Below are 27,182 nucleotides of genomic sequence, written 5' to 3'. Positions count from 1 at the left end.
AGTTAATAAATACAACTTAAAAAAAACCCTAACCAGCACAGGTTATATAAAGCAGCCAAGTAAGCACAGTAAAGTTCCACCCAGAGATGTTTGGGAATCGGGTGTAAGTCTGTCTCCTTTATAAGTTTGCAGCAGTAACAGAGACTGTAATATCCCATACAAGATTGGTTTGATTTATCATTGTTTTTAAAGTTTTACTAAATTAACTGTCTATCAATTTATATATCTATCCCTTTTCTTTTTTTTGGGGGGGAGAGGTTTTTATTTTGTTTGTTTTGTTTGTTTTTGTGTTTTGTTTTGTTTTATTGATACAGGGTTTCTCTGTGTAGCCCCTCGCTGTTTTAGAACTCACTGTGTAGACCATGCTGGCCTTGAATTCAAAGATCTGTTGCCCCCTGCCTCCTGTCTCCTGCCCCTTGGCCCCTTCCCCCTGGTCCCTGCCCCCTGGCCCCTGGTTCTTGCCCCCTGTCTCCTGGTCCCTGCCCCCTGCCCCCTGTCTCCTGCCCTCTGGTTCCTGCCCTCTGCCTTCTGCTCCCTGCCCCCTGCCCTCTGGGCCCTAGTCCCTTCCCCCCCCCCAATCCTGGAATTAAAGGAATGCACCACTGTACCTGGTAAAAATTTTTCTTACTTTTAAAAGGTTGTGTGTGAGTGTTTACTTGCATGTGTGTATGTGCACCACATGTGTACAGAAGGCCAGAAGAGGGTGTCAGATCCCCTGGAACTGAAGTTATATACAGACTGTTCTGAGCTGCCATGTGGCTGCCGGGAACTAACTAAACCCAGGTCCTCTGCAAGAGCAGCCAGTGCTCTTAACCACTGAGCCATCTCTCCAGATCTGATATGTTCTGTCTTATATTGAAATAACGTTGGCAAAATCTAGGTGATTTCTAGGCCACACCATGCCCTGCTTTCCTCCAAACAGTTATGTTATATGGATGGTCGTGGCAGGACAATGTATTATGGCTGTGGCCACAGCTAAGAAGGATAAAGCTCACTGTTGTGTTTTTTAAATAAACAGATTGTTTTCGATTTGGAAAGGCTGATAACCAAATTCACAGAATGGTCTAAATACAACATCCTGTTTATTTTTTCAACCAATCCATAACTGAAGATAACGTATAGCTATGTGTGTGTGCTTACAATTATTGTCATGAGAGAGGCCAAGGTATTGAGTAATAGACTCTGAGGGGAAAGTCCTGCTTGCTCACGCCAAAGGTTTTAGAAGTGACAATGGAAAGTCCGCTCACAAGACCGCTTCACTTTAAAAGGAAGCTACGACAAGCTTGCTTCACTGCAGAAGTAGGTTATTGAAGGTTTTAAACGTCAAATAGATATATTTAAAAAAATAGCTTTGCCTTTAAAGCAATACAATTAAACTATTCCTACTCATTGGAACCTGGAGCCCGATTGGAGGCATAATTCCAACGATTGCTTATTGGGAGAAAATAATGATTATTGCTGTCATGAAGAGTATTTGTTTGGCTTGAATGACGAATATGCTAGAGTTCTATTTATTCACACTCTAAGGACTTTTGAAGATCGAAACAGCGCAATGTTATTATGGTAGATGACATATAACATAATGGTGGTGGATTCATGAAGAACACAGGTGTGGTGACTATCAGATTGCCACAATGAATGGCCTTCGGGGATCTGGGGTCAGGGGTGTCGTGAGCCACGGGATTATTATTATGTGACACATGTTTGCCATGCTAAGTGACATAGTATACCAATATGTGAAAGAGACGTCTGGGCACGTGTAGGAAACTCGGCGGAGCATGCTGCTCGTGGTTGATCGTGCGACAGCCAGTTTCTCGGGGCCTGAGCCTTCTGATCGCCTGCGTCTCTCTTTCCCGAAGGTCATCAGCTCCATGAGTTCCCTCTCCGAGTACTGCCTGCCCTCCATCCTGCGAACGCTGTTCGACTGGTACAAGAGGCAAAATGGCATTGAGGACGAATCCCATGAATACCGGCCACGAACGAGCAATAAATCCAAAAGGTATTCACTCTCTCATGCCTGTCATCAAAATGAGAATTGCGTGGGACGTGGGGCTCTCCGACATTCCTGAAGAGCCCCAGCAAATGCTGTGGGGCGCTCTGGTCCGCCGCAGCTAAGGCACGTGGAGCATTCTGTCCCTGCTGTCTGGCTCCGGTTGGAGACGCACGGGGCCTTATTTATATATTTGCCAGCACAGGCTATAATGGGCCCCAGGTCATCATATTGCTTCTTCTTTCCTCTAGTCTCCAGTCCCAAGGTCTATAACCCCATCAGTAACCCCATCAGATACTTTAATATTAGCCTATTACCCAGGTAACCTGGAGTGCTTAGCGAACCACAGTAGAAGGGCATTGGGCTGCGGGTGGGAAGTCTTGCGTCTGGCTCTCTCTCTCTGTATCTCTCTGAGAGGGTTCAAACATCGAGGTTGCATTCATGTCTGTAATTTCCGCTGCCATCCAGAGACTGTGTCTGTGCACCCTAAGGTCCGTCTTCCCTGTGGGTTTGAGAAGTGGAATTTACTACCGCAGGAACTGTTTGGCAGCTGACTACATTCTTGGGGGATCAAGTTAGTGCGTGACCCCAGACAGTAGGCAAACAGTGAAGTTCGGACGTTTGAAATTAAGGTATGGTACCTAGCTAGGCAAAGAAAGAAACAAGGTACGGATATGAAGAAGGCTTAATATGACTTTTTAAAAAAGGAAACGCTTGAGGGATGACTGAGCTTTGAAATTAAATACCGCTCTTGCAGAGGACCTGGGCTGGGTCCCCAGACCCACAGCAGGCATCTCATAGACACCTATGTCCCAGCTCTTTGGGGATCAGGTTCCTCTCTACCTCTTTGAGTCCCTGCACTCACATGCACACAACCACACACATACATGTAATTAAAAAAATAAGATGACTCTTAGAAAAAAAAAAGAGGCTAGCTACTAAAAATCAGAAACCCACCTCTGCTCTGAAGTGGCTTAGCCTTCGTTTTCCTTGATAATCCTGATACTATGTTTAAGGTTTTCTTTTTGAAATTTAAGACCTGTAATTTTATCAAAGACATTTCTTTAGGGAGCGTTAAGTTTTCTAAAATGCTTGAGTTTCTGCAATAGCTGATCATATTTATCACTTTGTTTGAGAAGGTGATGGATAACTTTTTCATACTGAGTATGTTTTAGTTGAAGGAATTCTTAAAAACAAAACAAATAAAACCTTGCTCTCTACCCAGGGTAACCTGGTGAGCCTGACAGACCTTCTTTTCCAGCTTCCCAAGTACTGGGATTATAGACCTGCGCTCGCAGGAAATACCTGATGACATAGTGTATATTTTATAGTGGACACCGCTCTGAAGTTTGTGTTCATTATTCTTAGTAGATTCCCGCACTGTGCAGCCGTCACCACTATCTAAGTCCAGCGTTTTCTGACTCCAAAAAAGAGAGGAGAGCCAGTTCCCATTACCAGTCTTTCTTTAATCTTTTCCTTTGTTTAGTTTTTTATTTTTATTTTGTGTATATAAGTATTTGTCTGCATGTATGTATGTGCATCGTGGAGGCCAGAAAAGGGCGTCAGATCCCCTAAGACAGATGGTTGTGAACCACAATGTTGGTGCTGGGAACCCAGGTCCTCTGCAAGAGCAGCCAGTGCTCTTAACTGCTGAGCCATATCTCCGGTCCCTTTAGCAATCTTTCTTCAAGAATAACTTCTTAATATATTAAAATTTGGTGGCAGAATTTCCTTTGTATGTCTGAAAATGGTTTGCAGGAAATTCATGCAATCACTCCCTCCCATCAGACAGATTGACTTGTGAGTAGGAGAGAGACTCCCTTGGGGGATGACTCTCCACACAGACTCAGCAGCCATTTATAAGAATTGAACTAAATGAGTTTGGCCTTTTGCCTTTGCCCTGCCTTAATTGAGTTACTGAAACTAGACTCTTGATGAGTTGAAAATGCAAGGTTTGTTACTTTTGTTTGTTGTTGTTCTTCTTTCTACTGTTTGTTATTTGGGTTGTTTTGTTTCTGGGTTTGGTTTTTAATCACTATTGGTCCTTTGCAGGAAATCAGGGTCAGTTCTGAGGTCAAATGTCCACAGAATTAGAACAGTAAAATTTACCTCAGTGGCATTTTAGCTAAATGTTAACATTTAAAATAAGAGTATCTAGCTAGGAGGCCTTGGTACACACCTGTAATCTCAGTACTTGGGAGGTGGCCAGGCTGGTCTACAGAGCAAGTTCCATGACAGCCTGGGCTACACAGAGAAACCCTGTCACAGAGAGAGAGAGAGAGAGAGAGAGAGAGAGAGAGAGAGGAGAGAGAGAGACAGAGAGAGACAGAGACAGAGAGACAGAGAGACAGAGGGAGTCTATGCCTGAGGACACTCCAGAGTATGAGCAACTAGGCTGTGACTGAAACGCAACTTGAGGGAGAGGCCTGACAGAGGGCAAACAGAGAGTGAAGGATTTGTTCCTGGGCCGTGGATCTAAGATTAGAGCGGTGGCGGCGTTTTCACTGTCAAAAGGATTTGTCAGGCGCCTCTGGCTCCTGTCAGCTGGACCTCCACTAGGCAATAAAATTGAGTCACTATTAGAAAAGTATGTGTCTTTTATCTGAAGGCATATTTTGCCTTATTAAATAAAATCAGGGTTTTAAGATGTTTGATTCTATTGTTTTGTTTTTTATTTTGTTTTGTTTTGTTTTCCTAGCCAGGAATTACCCCTTTCTTGGGGTTCTCTGGGCACTTGTAGAAATAATTCTACGTTTCATTTTTATTATTATCATGATTATCATTACTATTACTATCTATTATTGTTATTCCTGGGTAGAGGCGAGGGGGGAGAAGGGAGGTGGTCCAGCAGCAGTGTGTGTATGACTGCCTTATGTGAAGGTCACAGGACAGCTTTGGGGAGCCCCCCCCCCCACACACACACACACACTGCGGGTTCCAGGAACAGAGCTTGGGTTGGAAACCTTTCACTTCGAGCAGGTGGAGGTCACAGGACAACTTCCTTCTCTGCCACTTTTAAGGACCTCACTACTGCTCTCTGCTGCTGCTGTCTCCAGCGCTGCCTTCTTGGTCTTGATTTCAAACCTCCTTTTCCCCTCTTGTGAGGTGCATGCTGGAGTCTTGACTGGGGAAGACTTTTTGAACACAGACCTGTACAATGTCTGTTCCCTGCCTCGAGCAGCATTTTTAGCATCGAGTTCAAGTGGGTCTCAAACTTGTTTACCCTCTTCCCCGCCTTGCTGCTCACAAATGACCTGAAATGATTTCCCTTGGAAAAGCAAAACCAAAGCTTTTCTTCTTAACCTCACCAACCTGCCAGAAGTGACTTTATACAGTAACAGGCACTTCCAGAAGTTTGTGTGCTCATGCGTGGGTCTGTGCATTAGGGCGTGTGTGTGTGTGTGTGTGTGTGTGTGTGTGTGTGTGTGTGTGTGTCTGTGTCTGTGTATGTGTCTGTGCATGTCTGTGTATGTGTCTGTGTATCTGTGTGTGTGTGTATTGGTGTTTGTGTCTGTGTGTGCCTGTGTGTGTGTGTCTGTGTATCTGTGTGTGTGTCTGTGTGTGTATGTCTCTGTGTATATGTATATATCTGTGCGTGTCTGTGTGTGTGTGTGTCTGTGTGTGTCTGTGTATGTGTCTGTGTATCTGTGTGTGTGTCTGTGTATTGGTGTTTGTGTCTGTGTGTGCCTGTGTGTGTGTGTCTGTGTATCTGTGTGTGTGTCTGTGTATGTATGTCTCTGTGTATATGTATATATCTGTGCGTGTCTGTGTGTGTGTCTGTGTGTGTGTGTGTGTGTGTGTTAAATCCCACCTTGTTTTCCTCTTACTCCTCATTTTTAGTCACAAAAGCATTTCATGCTTTAAATTCCTCTGGCTTATTCTGTAAATACCTTCCGAGGGAGTGTGTGTCCTGTCATCCTCAACAAGTATGGACCCTTTCTTTATGTGTTTAAGAGATTACAAATACTATATATGCCTGACCACTTCAAACCTTCATTTAAGTAAAATTGACCATCTCTTTTGAAAAAAAAAAATCCCAAAACGGAAATGCTCCAAATAAAAAATAAATAAATGTCTGATACCAACAGGAAGGTCAAAGGTAAATGACTCCACAGCTGATGTCACGCAACAGATGCAGGCAGCACAGCGACTGGTAGGCTCAACCAATGCTAATCCCCATCAGAATCCACAGAGGGCATTCATGAGACACAAGGAATTTTGTGTTTAGATTTGGGTCTCATCCCCAAGATGTTATGTGTACAAATACTCCAAAGTCAGAAGACATCTGGCACTCTGGTCCCAGCATTTTGGAGAAGGGACATCAGTCTGTATCATTAGCATTTTGCTTTCATAGTTGGGAAAGATAGAAGAGGCATCATTTTAAGTCAGGACCTTTCCACACCACGGCCATCGCAGCCACTGAGGGGCGAGGTCAGCATCCAGCAGAAAGCAGGCATGGAGATCACGCATTTCCCTTGGCATGACTTTTTCTGATCCCTAACTTTAGAATGAGTACAAATTACTCCACCTCTCCCTCCCTCCCTCCCTCCCTCCCTCCCTCCCTCCCTCCCTTCCTTCCTTCCTTCCTTCCTTCCTTCCTTCCTTCCTTCCTTCCTTCCTTCTTCCCTTCCTCATTTTAGTATTTCTTCTGGCTCCCATTTCTAACCCCTGCCATTAAGTCTCAAGTGGCAAAGGGACCACGAGAAAGAACAGAAGACAGCGCTGACTTCCTTCCATTCCTGCTGTTGTCACTTCCTCTGTCGATGTTTCCAGCTTCTCATTACCCAGGATCCTTTGTGAAGTCTGTTAATTACATCGCTACCTTATGTCCCAAGATCCTTTGAGTACACACCCCCACCCTGGGAGCTCTGTCTCACAAATGGATCATATTTTATCACCAATCGCATTCCTGGGCTGTAGGGGGACTACAGAAAAATTCACAGAATGAGGTTTCAGATCCACAGATGGTTATATGGTAGATCCTATGCGGGTAACACATGATCTTGTCATAGCAGGGGGGCAGGGCCAGGGGGCTGGGAGTAGTCCTCTGATAAGATGACCCATTTCACCCTAAAAGTACCTTCATTTTAAACTTTGCAGTGATGAACAGCAACGAGATTATTTAATGGAGAGACGGGACCTCGCCATCGATTTTATCTTTTCTTTAGTGTTAATAGAAGTCTTGAAACAGGTGAGTGATTCATTTACTATCTTTTTCTATTAGTACTTTGTAAGATTAAGTTTTAAAAGTCTGAGTTTATGGCTTATGAATTACTGGGCAATGTGAATCCTGTTTATTGATTACAATAGGTCATATGCCATTGTTGGAGTGACTGTTATAGACAGGCCATTTAATAATCTCTTCCAAATCTCATCTTTTTTTTTTTCAGATCCCCCTTCATCCTGTAATAGACAGCTTAATACACGATATTATTAACTTGGCTTTCAAGCACTTTAAATACAGAGAAGGGTAAGGCGATTTCTCTCCTTAGAGCACTGACAATGGTGAATGCTTACTTCTAGGTTAGATCTTTTCTGGGTGCCAGATTCCTAACTTGTCTGATTCTGTTTCACTCAGGTACCTGGGTCCCAACACTGGCAATATGCACATTGTGGCTGATCTGTACGCAGAGGTCATCGGAGTGCTGGCCCAAGCCAAGTGAGTGAGCCCCGGGGCCCCGGAGCCTCTAACTTACAGAAGCATTTGCATAGGAACTGGCATTGAGTTTGGTGTACACGCACACCCTGAAATCAACTAGAGCCTCCCTCAAAGCAGGTCCACACTGGCTCCCCCATCTTGGCAGTTGGGCCAGATCCCACCGCATCCCTGAATTTCGGGCCACTGTTTCTAAGAAAAAAAAAAATGCATGTGACCAAATTATTTTTTATCTGCTCAAATATTCCAAAGACGTTTTTTAGTTCTTAAATTTTGTTTTATGATTTGTTTGTTTGTTTTTAATCCACCGGGACCAGATAGTTGCAATCTATCACCCCTAAGTGGGAAAATTCCTTTCTACAATGTCCCTTTCACTACGGACCTTACTTAATTCCACTGAGCTAAAAATGTCCCAGACATTGTCATGGAAACAAGTCGGGGGGGAAATTCTCCTTGCTAAATTTATCTGGCCCCGTGATGCTTCGCAGGGCTAGAACAGCACCATGTTAGACTGTGAACACCGATTAATTCATTCCAGGCAGGATCACACCCTACTTACCCGTCTTCCTTCCGTACAACCCAGATGCAAGTCAGTGAAGAACCTGAATGTCTAGATCTAGTGAAATGAGCCAAGGGCGTGGTGCGAATTCAGGCCAAGGGAGCAGCTTACAGTGAATGATGCCTCAGTGGACTTCTTCAAGGATGAATTAGTGTATCCCTCTACCCCCACTAGAGAAGCGTCTTTGTACCGCAGATGGCAATGATACAGGGACTCACAACTGTTGTGTGCAGAGTAAGATGCTACAGCATGCCCACTCCACGTCGGACATCCATATCATACTCTGTGTCTCTGAGGTCCAGGGAACATCAAGGAACAGAGAGCAGAAAGACGATTAAGAGCCATAGGTACGGCTGCCCGCCAGGAAACAGTGTTTGCCAGACGTGGCAGGGCTGCTGTCCGTGTGAACTCAAAGCAGCTATGGCTCCAAGTTTAAGACCTGCGTTAAGATCAAGCCAGCCCAAATCTCCGCATGGATGGGGGAGGACTCATGAACGCTGCCCCCTGTGTGAGGAGCGATTGGAAATTGATGGCTGAGGGGAAAGAGAATCAGGTTTCAGGGCACCGGGCTGTCTGGAGAGTTTGCGCATGCTCTCTAGCAGCAGCAGGGTGTGAGTGCAGTCGGTTGGAGCTGGGCGGTGGTGGCACACGTCTGTAATCCTAGCACTCTGGGAGGCAGAGGCAGGCAGATTTCTGAGTTTGAGGCCAGCCTGGTCTACAGAGTGAGTTCCAGGACAGCCAGGGCTACACAGAGAAACCCTGTCTCGAAAAAACCAAATCCAAAAAACAAAAACAAAAACAAATAAACAAACAAACAAACAAAAAGGAAAGGAGCTGGAAGGAGGCCGGGATTGTGTCTCATCAAAACATTAGATTCAGGTGTAAAATGCTCAAATGGTAAAAGGGTTTTTTAAAAAATTAAAAATTATCTTAAAAACTAGCCATTTAACTTAATCTAAAGTGGAAAATGCTCAGTGTTTTTAGTACAGGTGTCCGTGCTGTGTGCACTTGGGTTTGGTCCCAGACCCCTTGTTCCCATGGATACCAAAGCTGGGATGCTCACGTCCCCTGCAAACAGCATGCGCAGTCTTTACATAATAGCTTGCCCTTCCACCGTACAGTTAAGTCATTCTGGGAGACCTATAACCCATAATACCATGTCAGTGCTGAGTAAATAGTTAACACGCCGCATTGTTCAGGGAACCATAAAAAGAACAACAACAACAAAAAGACCCCCCACTCCCAGAGAAATGAATTTTCCTCACTCAGCATAAAAGTGCACAATTTGTCAAAACAAACTTTTTAAGTCATCATCATCGGCACCATCGTTCTATTGGGGGCACAATCGGTTGGTAAGAGTCGATTCTCTCCACTGTCAAGTCTTGAGACATAAACTCCGGTCCTCAGGCCTGGCAGCAAGCACCTTTACTTCCAAAGCCATCTCGCCGACCCCTCAAACATTTTCCAAATACTTACACAGCAGCCCCGCCTAACCCAGATAAAGCCGTAAGATCATAAAAAATAGAATCACCCCCAACATGGCTTGCAGTGATTTTTTTTTTTCCTTCTCTCTGATCCGTCTTTCCAGCTCACACAAATGAGTTGTCTGCTTTCTAATGCAGGAAAACATCAACGTTAGAAAGTGGAGAGGGACCGTCTGGAGGGCAAGGCAGCAGGGAGAAGTATCGAGGTCAATGACAGACAGCCACAGAGGAGAACCAGATGAAGGACACGTCAAATAACAGGAGCTGGGGAGCTGGTCAGAGGTGCAGAAAACCTTAGTTCCCTTCCCAGCACAAGGTGGCTCACACCCACTTATAACTCCAGTTCCAGGGGTATATGACGCCCTCTCCTGGCTACCAGAGACACTGCAGGCCTCTGTGCTTGAGTCTCAAGTAAAATCTATGATGGTCATTGTGGTTCCTGAGTCACTAAGAAAAGGAGGAATGATGTATTTTAGAAAAATTTTCATTTACTTGAGTAGCGAATATATTTGAATTAAACTAGATAAAGCTGCAATTATCTGGTCATCAATCCATGCGTACCTAGAAAGGATTTTTAAAAGAAGAGATCAATATGTATAGTATTTGCTGATTCATCAGATTCTGGAAAATCTCAGTATATTTCTTTGTAATTATACTAGCCTAATTTTCCCATGTTATAACATGGGAAGTTTAGTATGTTAAAATAACAAAAAATAAATGTTTATACTTCTCTTAGTTTTTGTGAATAATGCATAATACTGCATATTGTCAAATGACCATTTGTTCAGAGCTAGGCAGGCTCTGAACAAGTTGAGAAACAATGTCATGTCAAGTGTGCTAGCCCAAGCCCATTGTCCCAAAACTCAGGTGACTAGCACAGAAGGATTGTTGCCGGTGAGAGGCAAGCCTGGACTACAGAGTGAGTTCTAGGACAGCCAGGGCTACCCAGAGAAACCCTGTCTCAAAAAAGAAAGCAAGCAAGGAAGGAAGGAAGGAAGGAAGGAAGGAAGGAAGGAAGGAAGGAAGAAAGAAAGAAAGAAAGAAAGAAAGAAAGAAAGAAAGAAAGAAAGAAAGAAAGAAAGAAAGAAAGAAAAGAAAAGAAATTCCTCAAATTATAGCACTTTCATTTCATTGACAAATTCCTTAATGCTATAATTAAAGGTTGGGCTGTTGTTTGTTTGTTTGTTTGGTTGGTTGGTTGGCTGGTTGATCTCTCATCAGTAATGTATTGATATTTTCAAAGTCAATTATAAATTTTAAAGATACTCTGGCCAGTCTGCTCTTAAATGTCCAGGGACTCAGACAGCCCATGAGATGTTCTCAGCGGGCAACGTGCTGTCTTGATTGACAGATGGTGCAAGCTCACGTCTCTATCACACGTGAAGCATCTCTCTGTATACAGGGACACTGCTTCATTTTGTTGGAAAGGTTCTAATTTCTGTGTTGTCAAGAGGGGGAGAAAGGGTATGTGGCTGTCTGACACGGTGTGCTTAACTTGCCTCCGTAATAAAGTTGAACCAGCTAGCTCATTCTGGCTTTGGATGGAATGCCAGCTCCCTCCTCCTTGTGACTTAGGTATTAGGACTCTGAGTTTTAGCCGAGTCGGTGTTTAACCTTAGGAGTGGCGGTGCCACTTAATCCCTGGTCTTTAAGGTCCATTTTGATATTGAGAAATTAGAATACAGTACTAATTTCTTCCAAAGTGAACTTAAGTTAAAAATAGGTTTTTAAGTACTTGAGTTAACATTTGATACAAGTGTTTAGACAATTGCTTCAAAGACTCCTACTTTTGAAAACTGGGCTTTCTTTTCCTTTCCTCCGTAGCTATGAACTATACATTTTTTAAAAAGGCTTTTCTTTATTCATATTTTTCTTTTCTTTCTTTTTTTCTAATGCATATGGATGTTTTGCCCTTGTGTGTGTGTGTGTGTGTGTGTGTGTGTGTGTGTGTGTTCCATGGGCCAGAAGAGGGCACTAGATCCCCTGAAACTGGAGTTACAGGTGAGTGCCTGTGGTTGCTGAGAATTGAACCAGGTCCTCTGCAAGAACAGCCAGTGCTCTTAACCAATGAGTAATGTCTGCTGATCCCTTTATGTGAGTTTCATAGAATACCACAAATTGAGTCATTCTTTAATTACTGTATATGCTAAATACAGCACCAACTAAAGTATTAAAGGAAAGACCATAGACAATCTTGTTTCTCTAAAAAAAAAAAAACAACAACAAAAAGGGAGATCATTATAAAGGAAATTAGGTTTTTAACTAGAAACAGATCTGCAGGTTAGTTGTATCCTAAAATAACATGTTTGCGTCATGTGGAACTTTTCACAGTAAAAAATAGCTGCATCTATTTTTAAATGAAAAAGTAAAATTTTAGCTACTGTCTCATCGTATTGACGTACTGAGTTACGTAAGCAGCCTGCCCTTTTCTGACGCTCCTTGTTAGCTGCGGATTAGGAGTAAAAGAATAAATGTTTAACTGCAGGACTTTTCTATGAGAAGTGCCTGTATTCGATGGGAGAAGTGAATTGATATTAATAACATTTAATATTAATAATGTTCTAACTGTGTTCATTCTGCGACACTCAGTGATGTGTGCACGAGGCCTGTGCCATCTTCCGCTTGGCCACCTCCATGCCAGCCGACTTCCCACTCCTAAGCCATCAATGCGCTCAGCATTGTTTTTTGTTGTTGTTTGTTTTGTTTTGTTTTTGTTTTTTGAGACAGGGTTTCTCTGTATAGCCCTGGCTGTTCTGGAACTCACTCTGTAGACCAGGCTAGCCTTGAACTCAGAAATCCACCTGCTTCTGCCTCCCAAGTGCTGGGATTAAAGGCGTGCACCACCACTGTGCTCAGCATTGTTACTGAGCCCCTCCTGTGTGCCTCTCCTTGGGCAGCCTGCATCTAGCCAGAGGTGTCAGACAGTAAACATGAAAGAAGTGAATTGTAACACATTGGAAATCAGTCTGCCGGTTCCTCAGAAAACTGGGCATGACACTTCCTGAGGACCCTGTTATACCACTCCTGGGCATTTATCCAGAGGATTCTTCAGCATGCAATAAGGACACATGCTGCACTATGTTCATAGCAGCCCTATTTGTAGTAGCCAGAAGCTGGAAAGAACCTAGGTGTCCTTCAACTCCTTTCTTCCTTCCTTCTTTTCTTTCTTCCTTTTTTCCTTTGGTAGTGGAAATTGACCCCAGGACCTTTCATATGTTTAGGCCAGCAACCATTGAACTTAGGTCCTCAAGCAGTGCTCGGAAATACTCTGCTGCAGATCGATACCCAGCCCTCATCTTGTTATGTTTCCTTACAGGCTATTTCTTTTGAAACAGATCTCTCTAAGTTTCCCAGGCCAGCCTGGAACTCTCAGTATCCCTGGCAAACTGCAACCCTTAAAACTCCCAATCTGGCCTCAGTCTCCTGAGTAGCCAGGTCTTACAGGCAGGCCGGGGTGCCACACAGATGTCTGTTTGAGTCGTCGAGGAAAGTGCCTTGGTCTGTCAGGTCAGCTCAACTTTCAAGCCGTAGGCATTAGCTGGCCAGGTGGTTGCCCATGTGATATGTCAGGATGCTGGGGATGCTGTAACCAAGACAACAGACCTGAGCACTTTACTGACAGACATTTATTTCTGCAGAGTTCCAGGCATCAAGTTCAAAGTGTCACCAGGGCTGGTTCTCCTGTGGAGAAGCAGCCTTCTCTGTGACTTTACCTCTCTGTGCTGTGTTCCAATTATCTTGTCTTTAAAACATCCCAGGCATATTGTGTGAGGCCCCACGCCAGGCCAGCTTCTGGAACTGTCACACTCATTCCGTGCGTGACTTGGGGGGACAGGGAAAAGGCATAAATGACCCGTAACACTGAATCTAGGCAGGGGCTAGAAGATAGATTTTTAGTGAGTTTTCAGACCTTGCCCATGTAGGGAACATAAACAATCCTGGATTCGGCATTAGTGTGTCGCATGGCATTAAGAGGAGGGAAGTCTGAGGCCCGCCGTGGCCTTCGGGTACCAGCTCCAAGGTCGATCAGCTGTCTGGCTTTGTTAGGTTTTGAAGCCTTGATGTTTGAGAAGGATACAACCATTCTCCTTCATAGGACTGCCCCAGGACTGAAGAGCTGCTATGTGTGGTGGAAGTACTAGACACTCCTCCTAGATATGTCTGCCTCTGTGGTCATCTTTGCCATCTTAATATGTATGTGTATGTGTAGTATATATATGTATATGTAGTATACATATATGTACTACACACACATATGACAGAATAGTGTCACTGGAATTTAGTATTTACATTTTAAAATGTAGTAATGAATCTCAGTTTCCTCTCAAATGGGTATTACCTGACACCAAATCAAGCTTTCTAAATGTTTTTTTTTTTTTTTTTTTTTTTTTTTTTTTTTTTTTTTTTTTGGTTTTTCAAGACAGGCTTTCTCTGTGTAGCCCTGACTGTCCTGGAACTGACTCTGTAGACCAGGCTGGCCTTGAACTCAGAAATCCGCCTGCCTCTGCCTCCCAAGTGCTGAGATTACACCACACCCCGCTAAGCTTTCTAAATTTAATACAATTTACATTTTAATCTTTACTAGTATCTTCATCTGAAAGACAAAGCCACAATTTTACAATCCCTGTGTTGGTTTTAATACAATATAATTCAACCAATATTTTCTCCCTTATTTCCCAAGTATTCAGGAATGTCAGGGACAGCAAGATGGGCCGGTTTGAAATGTTGTCCGGGAAGGGGATGCTTTGTAGAAATCCATAAAATGCCACCACAGGTCAGGTGAGCCCTCAGCCGCGTCACCTGAAGAACACCTCACTCAAACGCATTTAAATCTCCACGTGGGCATCAACCCTTCTGCTCAGGCGACTTTCTCAGAAGAAAGCAGCAGACATTAGAAACCCTATAAAATGTAAGGTTTAGTAAGCTGCACCGAGGGAACACCACGCAGCTTCAGCTTGTGTCAGCCAGCAGGCGGCGACGTTGCGCCCGCTTCCGCTTCCTGTCTGGTGTCCCGTGTGATTTCTACCTCACGGCAACATTTGCTCTGAGCTCCTCAGATCCGGGTACTTTACGTTCAACTCCCATGATCACAGTTGCCCTTCTTCCTAAGTTAGATTTGCTGTACCCCCTAGCCTCCTATGCTGTGGAAATTATTAATCCCAACCCAGGATTTCTACCCCGCCTTTGATCATTTAGTCCCTGGATAAAAACCACACACAGCCTTTATCTCTACAACAAGCCTTAAACAGCACAAGAGCCGGGCATATCTGTACCCTCCGTGCTGTTAGAATCTACTTTCCTATCAATAGCCCTAAGTTACTATGTGTTCATCTGGGCTGCTCTTAGCTCCTGTTGGCCGTGTTCTCTTTGTTCCTAACCCATGGCGGATTCTCCTCCTCCTCCTGCACCTTCTTCTTCCTGGTGTTCCCTCTCTGACCCCCAAGCCCAATGAAACCTGAACCCCACCTGTGTCTCCTCTGCCCAGCCATTAGCTGTTAGCATCTTTATTTACCAATCAGAAATAACTTGGAGTCAAGGTCACCTGGTGTCTTACTGTACAAACGCTCTTGTCTCTGGGACAGCTAGTCTTGGGGGGCCCAATATTAGCATTAGAATATAAGCTGCATCAGGTCAATTCACAGAACAATGCACTCCTAGACTTGAGACTGAATCTTTTATTATCACTTATTAAAACCTTATTATAAAGAAACACCCCTCCCCCAGATAAAAACCTCCACGTGCCAACATTAACTGGACTCAAAGCCTATACAATCTCAGTGAGCCAATTCCTTACAGCAGGCGCTACAGAGCTTCGAATTGGCTCTTACATTTTCAGATATGTTTTCTGTACTTATTTACCACCAACACCTGAAAATCCACAACAGAGTTAGAACTAGAAAGCAATTAGCTTTAGGGTTTGTTTGTTTGTTTGTATGTTTGTTTGTTTGAGACAGAGACTCTCTGTGTAGTTCTAGCTGCCCAAGAACCTATGTAGACCAGGGTGGCCATCAACCTTCCTCTGCCTCCCAAGTGTTAGAATTAAAATCTTGTACCACCATACCTGACCCAAACAATTAGCTTTATATCCTTCATTTAAATTTTTAAAAAAAAATGATGTTACAGGTGTAATTGGTGTTAATCTGCTTTTTCAACAATACAGAGAAGTTGAAAGTAGGCACTGTGGCTTTTGTATTTGTCTTCAATCACCAGCTCAAACCCTAGAAGCCCATACTACACATAGTAAACAGGTCATTCTTATTAATTTATTTATTGGTATTATTGTTGTTATATTGATGCTGTGGTGCCAGGGAGGGACTTTGCCATGCTGGGCCAGTGTTGTTTGACTGAGATGCCTCCCCTGTAGCTTGTTCTTTGAAACAGTTTTATCATGTAGCCCAGGCTAGACTCACGCTAATGTTCCTCTTTTCTGCCTCTGCCTCTAGAGCACAGGAGTACAGGAGTGTGGCCATGTGCCAGCCTTCACCTTTTCCTCTCAGATATAATTTCAATTTTCCCATTACTAGACTTTCCCTCCAACTTAAAATATATTTTTTTTTCCGTAATCGGTAACCTAAAATTATACAAGAACAACAGAAAACATTGGCAATGGAAATTGGGGTATTTTAGGCATTATTTGAGATACAGATACCAAAATTACTTGCGGTCACTGTCAGAAATAGCCGATCCCATGAGCTGCATGCAGATGCTGGGCCGCTGTCGGACACTCTGGGACCCTAGGGACCTGCAAGTATTTTGGTAGTAGCTAGGCCTGAGAAAACAGATGGGTGTTCGTTTGTCGGTTTGGTTTGCTCAGGTTCAGAGCTAAACCACCATGAGAGGGTCTCAACAGCTACTTAGCTCAGTCTGAGAGACGTGCCAAACAGCCCACTGAACAAGGGAGGGAAAGGGGCCAGCTGGACTCTGTCGGATCCTCACAATCGACAGCCGGTGTACGTCACCTGATCCGAGGGGCTCTGTCACTGTGCCCAGCCTCCCTTGGACTCTGGATGCCCTCCTGATAGCGACTTTCTCCCCTCTAATTCAGGAAGCCTTTTATGTTTTCCCAGGTTCCCTGCTGTGAAGAAGAAGTTCATGGCAGAACTGAAGGAGCTGCGGCACAAAGAGCAGAGCCCCTATGTAGTGCAGAGTATCATCAGCTTGATAATGGGGATGAAGTTCTTCCGGATTAAGATGTACCCCGTGGAGGGCTTCGAGGCATCCCTCCAGTTCATGCAGGTAAAGTCCCCACATGGGAGTCACGGATGCTCCCCTCACGACGTTCCTTCCAGCCAGATACCATGGCGAAAATGTGGAAAAGCCCTACACAGGCAACGCCCAGCACAGGAAGGGTCAACAGACAGCGCTCAAAACTCTCAAAGCTGTGGCATGACACACACTCGCTGGAAAACATGTTTCACATTACAAAAGATGTTCACAGTACCTAGAGTTGGCTCTAGAGCCTCATTCGCACTGAGAAAGCGCTCTACCACTGAACTGCAACCCCAACACTTTTTATAATGTTTTTATGGTGTAGCTGCATCTCTCTTGGTTGACCAGGTTGGTCCCGAACTTGCAACCCTCCTGCATCAGACTTCCAGCTCACGTTTTGTATTTGAGTCTTGTGCTTGCTAGCACTACATAGTCTGAGTTTCTTGTAATGCTGGGCCATATCAGTAATGGCAACTTCTGGGGCAGCCACACAGGCAGCAAGGAGACCAGGGACTCCTCTGTGTACCGCCATTGTAGAACGTTGGGGGTTTTAAGTGAAAGTCCCCTTTGTGATACTTTCCACTTAGACTGAATGTATTGGGACAAAACACCATTATTAAATCAAAGAGTGTCTGCACTTAACTATATATATATATACATACATACATATACACTCATATGTATTATAATTGGATTTGGTTTTGTCGAGACAGGGTTTCTCTCTGTAGCCCTGGCTGTCCTGGAACTCACTCTGTAGACCAGGCTGGCCTCGAACTCAGAAATCTGCCTGCCTCTGCCTCCCAGAGTGCTGGGATTACAGGCATGCACCACCACCACCTGGCATATGTATTATAATTATATAATATAGTATATATGAATATATACTATATATACTATGTCATATTAATATATATGTAGATAGATAGATAGATAGATAGACAGACAGACAGACACATATAAAATTAGCTTCTAGGTAAGTCAGAAAATGCTTCAACACCAAATAATCAAATTGCCAAAACATAACTAAAACTCCCCAATCCTCTTGAGGTTTGGCTACACCGTTGCCTTTCCCATTTCCTTCACCCTTTGATATCACTCTGTGATTAAATCTTAGCTGACAGTGGCCATTGAGGCAGCAGCGCTGGGTGGGCCACAGTGGCATTCACAAGCATAAGAACTTCCAGAAAGGGAGAGATCTGTCTTCTCTGTGCTATGAAGGGGAGCCTTAACATCCCCGACTTCTGAGAACTCAGCAGAGCGCAAGTCTCCATCCACTGAGCGGAAGGAAAATTGCTGTCTGAGGAGATTTCTCTGATGTCGCTGTGATGAGGTTGGCGCTGATCTTCCTCAAGAGTTGAGAAGTGTGAATTAGGAATACAGGCTGTATGGCTTCATGGTTCCAACAGCCACAGTCAGAAAGAGACTACCGCTGTAGGTGAGGAGAAGTTAGACCTCTCCGCTGCCAGTGTGGGAAGCAAGCAGGCTCCTCAGATTGTTGGAACACAAGCTTCCTGTTTGAAAGAAGTTCGGGGTTGCAAGAGACTACCACTCCAAGAGACCGGTCCAGACAGGGCAGAACTTGAGAGAGGGTGTGCTCCAGAGAGCAAGCCCACGGGCAGGGAGTGCACCTGGCTTTTGTTCTTTTTTTTTTCTTTTTTTTTTTAATATTTTTATTTGATATATCTTTTATTTACATTTCAAATGATTTCCCCTTTTCTGGACCCCCACTCCCCAAAAGTCCCATCAGCCCCCATCCCTCCCCCTGTTTTTCCCACCCAACCCTTCCCACTTCCCCGTTCTGGTTTTGCCCTATACTGCTTCACTGAGTCTTTCCAGAACCAGGGGCCACTCCTCCGTTCTTCTTGTACCTCATTTGATGTGTGGATTATGTTTGGGGTATTCCAGTTTTCTAGGTTAACACCCACTTATTAGTGAGTGCATACCATGATTCACCTTTTGAGTCTGGGTTACCTCACTTAGTATGATGTTCTCTAGCTCCATCCATTTGCCTAAGAATTTCATGAATTCATTGTTTCTAATGGCTGAATAGTACTCCATTGTGTAGATATACCACATTTTTTTGCATCCATTCTTCTGTTGAGGGATACCTGGGTTCTTTCCAGCTTCTGGCAATTATAAATAGGGCTGCTATGAACACAGTGGAATATGTATCCTTATTACATGGTGGGGAATCCTCTGGGTATATGCCCAGGAGTGGTATAGCAGGATCTTCTGGAAGTGAGGTGCCCAGTTTTCTGAGGAACCGCCAGACTGCTTTCCAGAGTGGTTGTACCAATTTGCAACCCCACCAGCAGTGGAGAAGTGTTCCTCTTTCTCCACATCCTCGCCAACATCTGCTGTCTCCTGAATTTTTAATCTTAGCCATTCTGACTGGTGTGAGGTGAAATCTCAGGGTTGTTTTGATTTGCATTTCTCTAATGACTGTTCTAACACAGGCTGTGGCTCTGTCTTTCCCCCAAGACTCAGCAAAGGGAATGAGGGAAGAGGACATTCTCAGAGTATAGCAGGGCTGTGGGTAGACAATGGGGGAAGGGCAATTAAAGCATTTGCTGCATGTAAGCTGCTGATACAAAGATGGTAATTTGTTGTAAGCACAAGTTTCATAGTGTTTAATAGAAAAGGCAAAATGTTTAATACACTTCAAAGGCTAAACCTGATCCAGCAGGGCCACTCCTCTTCTAGCACCAAAGAAAGTGAAAATACAGTCCCCACCAAGGCTGGGACATGCTCATAGCAGTAGTTTTTTTTTTTTTTAATAGTAGCTGAAAGTTGGAAGCAGTTTAAATATCTCTGAACTTGGATTAAAAACAAAAAACATGGTATTTCCCTGCAAGGTGGTAATAGTTTTGCTTAATGAGCTCCAGCTAGCTGCTGGATCATTACAACATCACACCGAATCAAAGAAGCTAGTGTTAATCCTAAAGATGGGAGCAGACCACTGACCCAAATCAGGGCAGACAAATTAATTAAAACAAGCAATTACTTAAAGCAAGCTTTTTATGTACCCAGGCTGTCTTTCTCTAAGGTGGGACTCAAGAGGTCAGCATGAGGAAGACAAGATTTTTATAGCTTAGGGGAGGGGGGTCTTCCAAATGGGGATTTGATGGGCAAGGGTTACAAGAGCCGAACAAGTTAAATATAAAGATCTCCTGAAACAAAGACATGATGGCCAGGTGGTTGTAACAAGGTAGGGTTTCAAGATGGTTATAGTCACTTTTTGAAACCAAGATATGGTTACTATTTGCTGAAACAGGCAGTCCAGAAGTGTTTGTAATTAAGGTTATAAGTGGGCATAGACCAATCCTTGAGAAACAGATTTAACCATAAGTAGGATGAACCCATGTCTTTATGTAAGGTGGTGTGAGAACTATATCTCAGTGGCTGATCCTTAGGGTAGGTGAAGGAGGTGTGACTGCTGCTCTCCTGGGTTTGAATTCAGGCCCACTTGGGAGATTATTTACATACCTGTGCAGAATGGTGCAGGGAAGGGAGCCAGGATCCTGGGGACCAGAGGCTCCGTCCTATATTCAGGCTCAGGTCATTCAGCCCGGGATGAGATTTGGTACATTGATACTGAAGACCTTAGGATTTTTTTTTTTTTTTTGCTAGTATTGCTAAGAATGATTCAAATACGAAAGATAAGAGTTGGCGTAGACATAGACATCATAACTGAAGACAGTACTTGGAAGCCATAGGAAGTCACTAACATAAGGGCGGGGCAGGCCAACCTTCCTCCAGAATTAGCCCCCAGGCAACCAAAAATACACTCTCTAGTAGGCAGTAGCTTTGTAGGCAAAGAAAGTGGAGGAGTGTTCGAGAGGCTTCCTTGCACAACGACGGGAAGCCTTCCAGACCTGCTTCAGGAATGATGGGCGTAATAAACACACCTAGAATATCAGGCCCTGAAAGTCAACACTGTCTGTCGGAAGGCTGTCTGCAGTTAGACCTGACAGGACTTTACTGTTCTCTCTAGGGATTTCTGTTTGTGACCTGATCGGTGGTCTAGGAGCCCACAGAGGGTTAAGGAAGTCATAGAAATCTGTTGGGAATGAATGAATGAATGAATGAATGAATGAACCAACCAAGCACCACATGACTTGTGTCTATGGGTATGGCTGTTAGACCTTTCAGGACAAAGAGAAAAGCAGTCTCGGAAAGGCCTCTGATACGCTCAAGCAGTTAGACCTCACATGAAACCTGGGAAGCAGTGGCGTCTAGTAGATCTCAGAATGTTCTGTGTCCAGGGTAAGCGGGTGTGTTTAAGAGCATTGCTCATAAGTTTTTCAATCTCTGTTCACTCCCTGTGCCCTTGTTCTGCTTTCTAGGAATGTGCGCATTATTTTCTCGAGGTCAAAGACAAAGACATTAAGCACGCCTTGGCCGGGCTCTTCGTAGAAATCCTTGTCCCCGTGGCTGCCGTGAGTTGCGTTTTCCTTTCTAATAACTTCTTCAACCTGGATGGCACACCCAGCAGTTTCCTGAGTGGAGTATTCTCACGAGTGTCTCTCCACCATAGGCTGTCAAAAATGAAGTCAATGTCCCCTGCCTCAGGAACTTTGTGGAGAGCCTGTACGATACGACGCTGGAACTCTCCTCTCGGAAAAAGCATTCCTTGGTTAGTAACTATGGGAGGAGCCGAGCGAGCACAGCTCTCTGTCCCAAGTGAGAGCCAGGAACTCCTCTGGAGAAACCGACTTGAGAGTAGGGAGTGTCCACCCATGGCAGAGCCGCCTCAGCCTCTCCGACTTCAGAGCTTATGTTTAGCACAGGCCCGTGAATGACTGTGATAAATGGGGATTACCCCACATCCCCTCAGAGGAATTTTCTAGACCCCTGGATTCAGCTGTTTGTTTAGAGATTGGCTAAACTGAGTTCCTGTTTGAATTTCTGAGAAGTTTTTCAAATCTAAAGGCTAAAGTTTATAATAACGGTTTCTTGTCTCTGCTCCGGGAATGAACCTGTGCTGGCTAATTCCTATCCTGACACTCTGAATCCAAACTGATCCCAGAAGGGGCAAGACATGACCCAAAGGCAAGAGTCTCTGAAGGTTGACGTTTAATTCTTGAGAAGGCGATATAAAGTCTTTCGAGTTGCTGCGTGGTGAATTAACCTCTGGTTTATAAATTGGCAGCAGTGTTCCAGTTGTAGCCATGACAGTGTAGGCGAAGTCCATCGTTCAGTCGCCGGCCACAGGCCTGGCCTGTGCTAGTCTCCAAGGCCTGGGCATTCCTGTCAGGGTCTGAGCCAGCACCCAGTTGTCTAGCTGGTAGTAGTGCCAACTTTGCCTGTACCCTATGGTCATTAGGACCAATTGCGCACATTTAATGGCCGGCATTAGAGATGCCTTCAGTGGGCACAGTACTGCAAAGTCCTCTAAGACTAAGCTCAAGTTATGCACAAGTGTGAGTTGAAGCATGATCCAAAGAAGTCCATCCACTGGCCACTGTCTCTTGGTAGTTCAAGTGGACACTCTGATGAGCCTCTTTCGAGTGAATGGGCGTGTTTCCCTTTAAATCTCCCCTAGCCCTCAAAGTGTGTGCTGTTAAGCAAAATGACTATCAGCTGTGTGTGTGTGTTCTTTGGGTGGCTGCCTGTTGCTAGCTTCACTGTCTTTTCCAGTTGCTGTGGGAAAGGGGCCCAGTTAGACAGGAGAAGCACAGTAGCACCTCTGTTTATTCCGACACGAACAAATTCCTGCTGTGGTCACATTTGTCTTCGTAGTGTTTACCAGGACCATAAGAGCTCTTTCAGGAATACCCCTTAATTACAGGAAGATTGCAAGAGAAGGTAAATACATGTATTTACCTTCTCCTGCATACACACACACACACACACACACACACACACACACACACACACACACACGCGCGCGCGCCTGCTGCTAAGACAAAGACTACTAGATATTTATGAGTGAGAAAGCCAATAACATTTTCAAACTGAGCGTGCCTTCATGGCTGTCGTAGCTTCTCTGTTCCTGTGGTAAAACACTGACCAAAAGCAGAAGAGGAGAAAGAGGCACTTACTTGGCTTACAGGTTATAATCCATTATGGAGGGAAGCCAAGGCGGGCCCTGAAGGCTGTAACTAGTGTGAAGGCCATGGAGGGATGCTGCTGGCTAACCTGCTCTCCAGATCAGCTGCTCAGCTACTTTATATATAGCCCAGGACCCATCTGTCTAGGGATGGCACCGCCCACAGTGGGCTGTGTCCCCCTCTATGAATTAATGATCAAGTCCCATAAACACACCCACAGGCCAGTCTGATGGAGGCCAATCTGATGGAGGCCAGTCTGATGGAGGCCGCTCCTCAATTAGCTTCCTCTTCCCAGGTGACTCTAGTTTGTGTCAAACCGACCGAAAGAACTGGCTTGATAGTTGTTATATTTCTGTGGTGGTTGAGAGCATTATCTAAACTTCTGTTTTAAGAGTTTGTAAGTAAGGCCGGGCAGTGGTGGCACACGCCTTTAATCCCAGCACTTGGGAGGCAGAGGCAGGCAGATTTCTGAGTTCGAGGCCAGCCTGGTCTACAGAGTGAGTTCCAGGATAGCCAGAGCTACACAGAGAAACCCTGTCTCAAAACAAAACAAAACAAACAAAAACAAAGAGTTCGTAAATGAAAACAAAGTTAGTCGATCAGCTTTCTGTATCTTTGGCCATGAAACAAACATCTTACTGTATGTATATTTACTAGCCAGAGTTCTAGAGGATTCTATGCAGTCATCAGCAGGATGCACCCATGAGTTCTCGTGTTTGTACAGTCTGCATTGCATTTGTTTGGGGCCGCATGGCCATGGAGGATGTGCTGGAGTTTGGGTACACAGAATGTGTGTGATCTGTTGAACTGCCACTCACCCTGGGGCTTCCGCTTCTTTCTCCTCAGGCCTTATACCCCCTGGTGACCTGCCTCCTCTGTGTCAGTCAGAAGCAGCTATTCCTCAACAGGTGGCATGTTTTCCTCAACAACTGCTTGTCCAACCTTAAGGTTAGTATTTGTCGACTCGACCACAGCAGACACCTTTTCTGAAAAGAAAAGAAAAAAAAATCAGTGAACTGTTGTTGATATTTGTGTATATGAAGCAAGGACTCAGCAAGTTGTCCAGGTTGACCTCAAATTCACAGTCCTCCTACCCTGGCCTCTCAGAGTGCTGGTGTTACAGGTGTGAGCCACCATACCTTGTTACAACAAAATTCATAAGGGGATGTATTTATCTGCCTACAAATAAATCTCTGCAGATTAAGGGCAAATACATCTGCTCTAGTAAGAATCACTCTGAACACAGAATTAAAACCACTGTGCATATACATCTTGGTCTATAATTGTTGTCCTGTGTATCTAAGTGATAGGAAATGAAATGGTCATTATACTTAGCTGATCTGGACATGTGAGATTATCTCAGATACCCTGGGACACCTCTGTCCCTTTTCCAAGGTAGATAATTGGGAAACAATAGCTCTGTCGTATGGAAGGATTGCTCTGTCAGGGTATCGCCTCCTGCCATTCTTGCCTGAGATCTGCGGACTAAATAGTTATTGCTCTTCAGGCGTCGAGCACAGGTATTGGGAGATAGAATGCGTAAAGCCGCAGCCCATGGGGCCAAGGAGCTAGAATAAATACAGTTCTAATAATTGGCTTTGAAATCAACTGTGAATCAAATAGAAACATTCTTTTAATTTTGGTGATCAGACAACACAAGGCAGCTAGACAGGAACCCTCTGTAACATGAGAGCAGGTTCTCCTGGTGTGGTGATGCATGCCCTCTGGACAGACTAAGGCAGGGGGATCACACAGTTGAGGCTAGACTGAACTATATATAGCAAGACCAATTTTTTTTTCCAAAAAAGAAAACCAGGGGCTGGAAAGATGGCTTAGTTGTTCAGAGTGTTAGCTGCTCTTGCTAGGATCCAGGTTCAGTTCCCATGGTGACTCACAACTGTCTGTCCCCTTTGTGACAGCTCCAGGTACAGGAGATCTTCTGGGCTCTGGATGGCCATAGACACATAGGTAGTGCATGGATACACATGCAGGCAAGATACTTAGGCACATAAACTAAAATAAATGAATCTTTACAAGTTATTTAAAAAACAAAGCAAAATAATGCAAATCAAAAGAATTCATCACAGTCTCACCGGTGTCTGAAGCTGTGACCCAGCCTCCATCTCTGCTCAAGGCTTGCTACTTTCCTTAAATAGAATAATAACTAAGAATTCTTGCATATGCGTATGCATATTGCCTCGTTTTGTGTGTATATATTTTTTCCTCCAAGACATTTTCATTTTGAGAAGTAATTAAGATTAATTATGTTATTTTGTTATTTATGGTAATTATGTAATAGTCTACATGGGCCTGATCTCTCACTGACTATGTCCTGGCTCTAAGAGCTGATTATGAAATCCAAGATTGCAATCATTCATTTCCTTCAAGTTGGCAGCAAAATCTAATAGTGGCAGGTAGAGACTGAGGCTTTCAGGGACGGCAAACTGAAATGTCTTTCAGGGTCATCGGTGGTTGTACAGTGTCCACTCCCCGGCATTCAGCTGAGGACTTAGCAATCGCTGCACCAGCTCAAAGCCCGCCAGGTCCACGGTCCCTATTTGAGACACTTTGCAGTTCCTAATTCTAATATTTACAATGTATCTTTTAAGATATAAAGTGGCCATTTTGTTAAAAAGTAACACCTAATAGTTAGCTTTTGTCATCAGACATAAATGAGAGTCCAGTAGGAAGAGGGGGCCTCAGCTAAGTAGTTGACTTTACCCGGTTGGCCTACGGACAATTCTGTGGGGTCTTCTTGATAAATGACTGACTGGGGGGGCCTGCCCCGGGGTGGGCAGTGCCACCCCTGGGTATGCGGTCCTAGGTTCTATAAGAAAGTAGGCTGAGGGCTGAGAAACAGCTCAGTCATTAAAGGTTAGATTTGTGACCAAAAATGTAAGAAAGCACGCAGAGCACGCCGTGAGGTGCAAACCAGTAAGCAGCGTCCCTCCGCGGACTCCGCATTGCTCTGGTTCCTACCTTGGCCAGATGATGGACTGTAAGCTATAAGCTCAAAACCTTTTCTTTCCCCAAGTTGCTTTTGGTCCATGTTCTGTCACAGTAGCAGGAAGCAACTAGGATAGAATTTATGTTTAATGATTAAGAATGCTTATAACACAGCTTTCTGGATATATTGAATGCATCTAGGGTTAAAGATTAAAATATTTTTGTACGGTGATTTATTGCTGTGGCCAAAAGAGCCATTTTGGGGTTGGCTCGAGTTGTTTTTGAAACAGAGCAAGGCAGCTTACTCTGAAAATTAATGATTTCAAAATTAGAATATTCTTTAGTGCTCCTGTCAAAGCTAGGCAGAAAAACCAAGTAAAGGATTATAAACTTCCCTGGGAAGGACACAAGTGCAGGCTCAGACAGTGCTTCCCTACACGGGCATTTCATATGTTGGAAGGTTCTAAAACTAGGAGCTGTAAGATCAGGATGAGCCTGTGGGGTCAGTGCTACAGAGACTAGAACACGTTCCAAACTCCAGTTCCAGCCTCCAGAGTTTGCACCATACCCTCTGTTGCTGTGTCTTGGAGTGGGATGCACAGGGCAAGAACCTTGTGTCAAATGTGGGCACTGGACAGACTCTATCTGTGAAGAGCTCGGGGTTGTATTTTGTAGGCGTCCTGTACCCCAAGAAACATGGAAGAGCAACTTGTTAGCTAAGATAAGGGCAAGGAGTAGCCTGGTGAGATGGCTCAGTGAGCAGCCCATAACCACCTGTAATTCCAGCTCATGGGATCCGATGCCCTCTTCTGGCCCGCATGGGGGCCTGCACCCATGTGCGCGCACACACTTAAAGTATGCATCTTTAAAATAAATAAATGGTGTGAAATCCAGGTATGATAATGGGCACCTGTGATCCCAGCATTAGAGAAACTGAGGCAGGAGAATTGCCATCTTCCCAGCCTCCTTGCCTCCCACCTTCCATCTCAGCTTCTTTCATTTATAAATTTAGTAACAGGGTCTTGTTCTAGATCCCAGCCTGGGCTAGGTATATAGTCTTCAAGCCAGCCTGGGATGTATAACAAGACCCTGATTCTAGATATTTAAATAAATGCTGGATTATCTGTGTGGATGGTACACTACTGGGAGCCAATGCCCCAGTGGAAAAGATATTAAAAAACTGCTTGATGAATTTCAAGCAAAATAAAGTCATACCATTTATGTTTAAATCTGAGCCCGGCATGAATTAGATAGGACTGTTGCTAACGTCATTAATACATAGAAC

At 44.3% G+C, this 27,182-nt stretch overlaps 1 protein-coding gene across 2 annotated transcripts in view; it reads left to right on the top strand.

Annotated features, from left to right (window-relative positions):
* Window positions 1–27,182, top strand: part of Fry (FRY microtubule binding protein) — a 393,490-nt gene that overhangs the window by 235,379 nt on the left and 130,929 nt on the right. For both annotated transcript variants that reach the window (XM_052168890.1, XM_052168888.1), the window contains 8 exons: window positions 1,860–1,999; window positions 7,091–7,181; window positions 7,381–7,460; window positions 7,569–7,649; window positions 16,757–16,925; window positions 21,245–21,337; window positions 21,436–21,534; window positions 23,798–23,899. In XM_052168890.1, coding sequence (XP_052024850.1) covers window positions 1,860–1,999; window positions 7,091–7,181; window positions 7,381–7,460; window positions 7,569–7,649; window positions 16,757–16,925; window positions 21,245–21,337; window positions 21,436–21,534; window positions 23,798–23,899 — 855 coding nt within the window. The remainder of the gene's footprint in view (window positions 1–1,859; window positions 2,000–7,090; window positions 7,182–7,380; window positions 7,461–7,568; window positions 7,650–16,756; window positions 16,926–21,244; window positions 21,338–21,435; window positions 21,535–23,797; window positions 23,900–27,182) is intronic.

The sequence above is a fragment of the Apodemus sylvaticus genome, chromosome 22 (assembly GCF_947179515.1).
Source record: "Apodemus sylvaticus chromosome 22, mApoSyl1.1, whole genome shotgun sequence".
Classification (NCBI taxonomy): Eukaryota; Metazoa; Chordata; class Mammalia; order Rodentia; family Muridae; genus Apodemus; species Apodemus sylvaticus.
The sequence above is the reverse complement of the archived record's forward strand: the minus strand, read 5'-3'. Positions and strand labels throughout refer to the sequence as shown.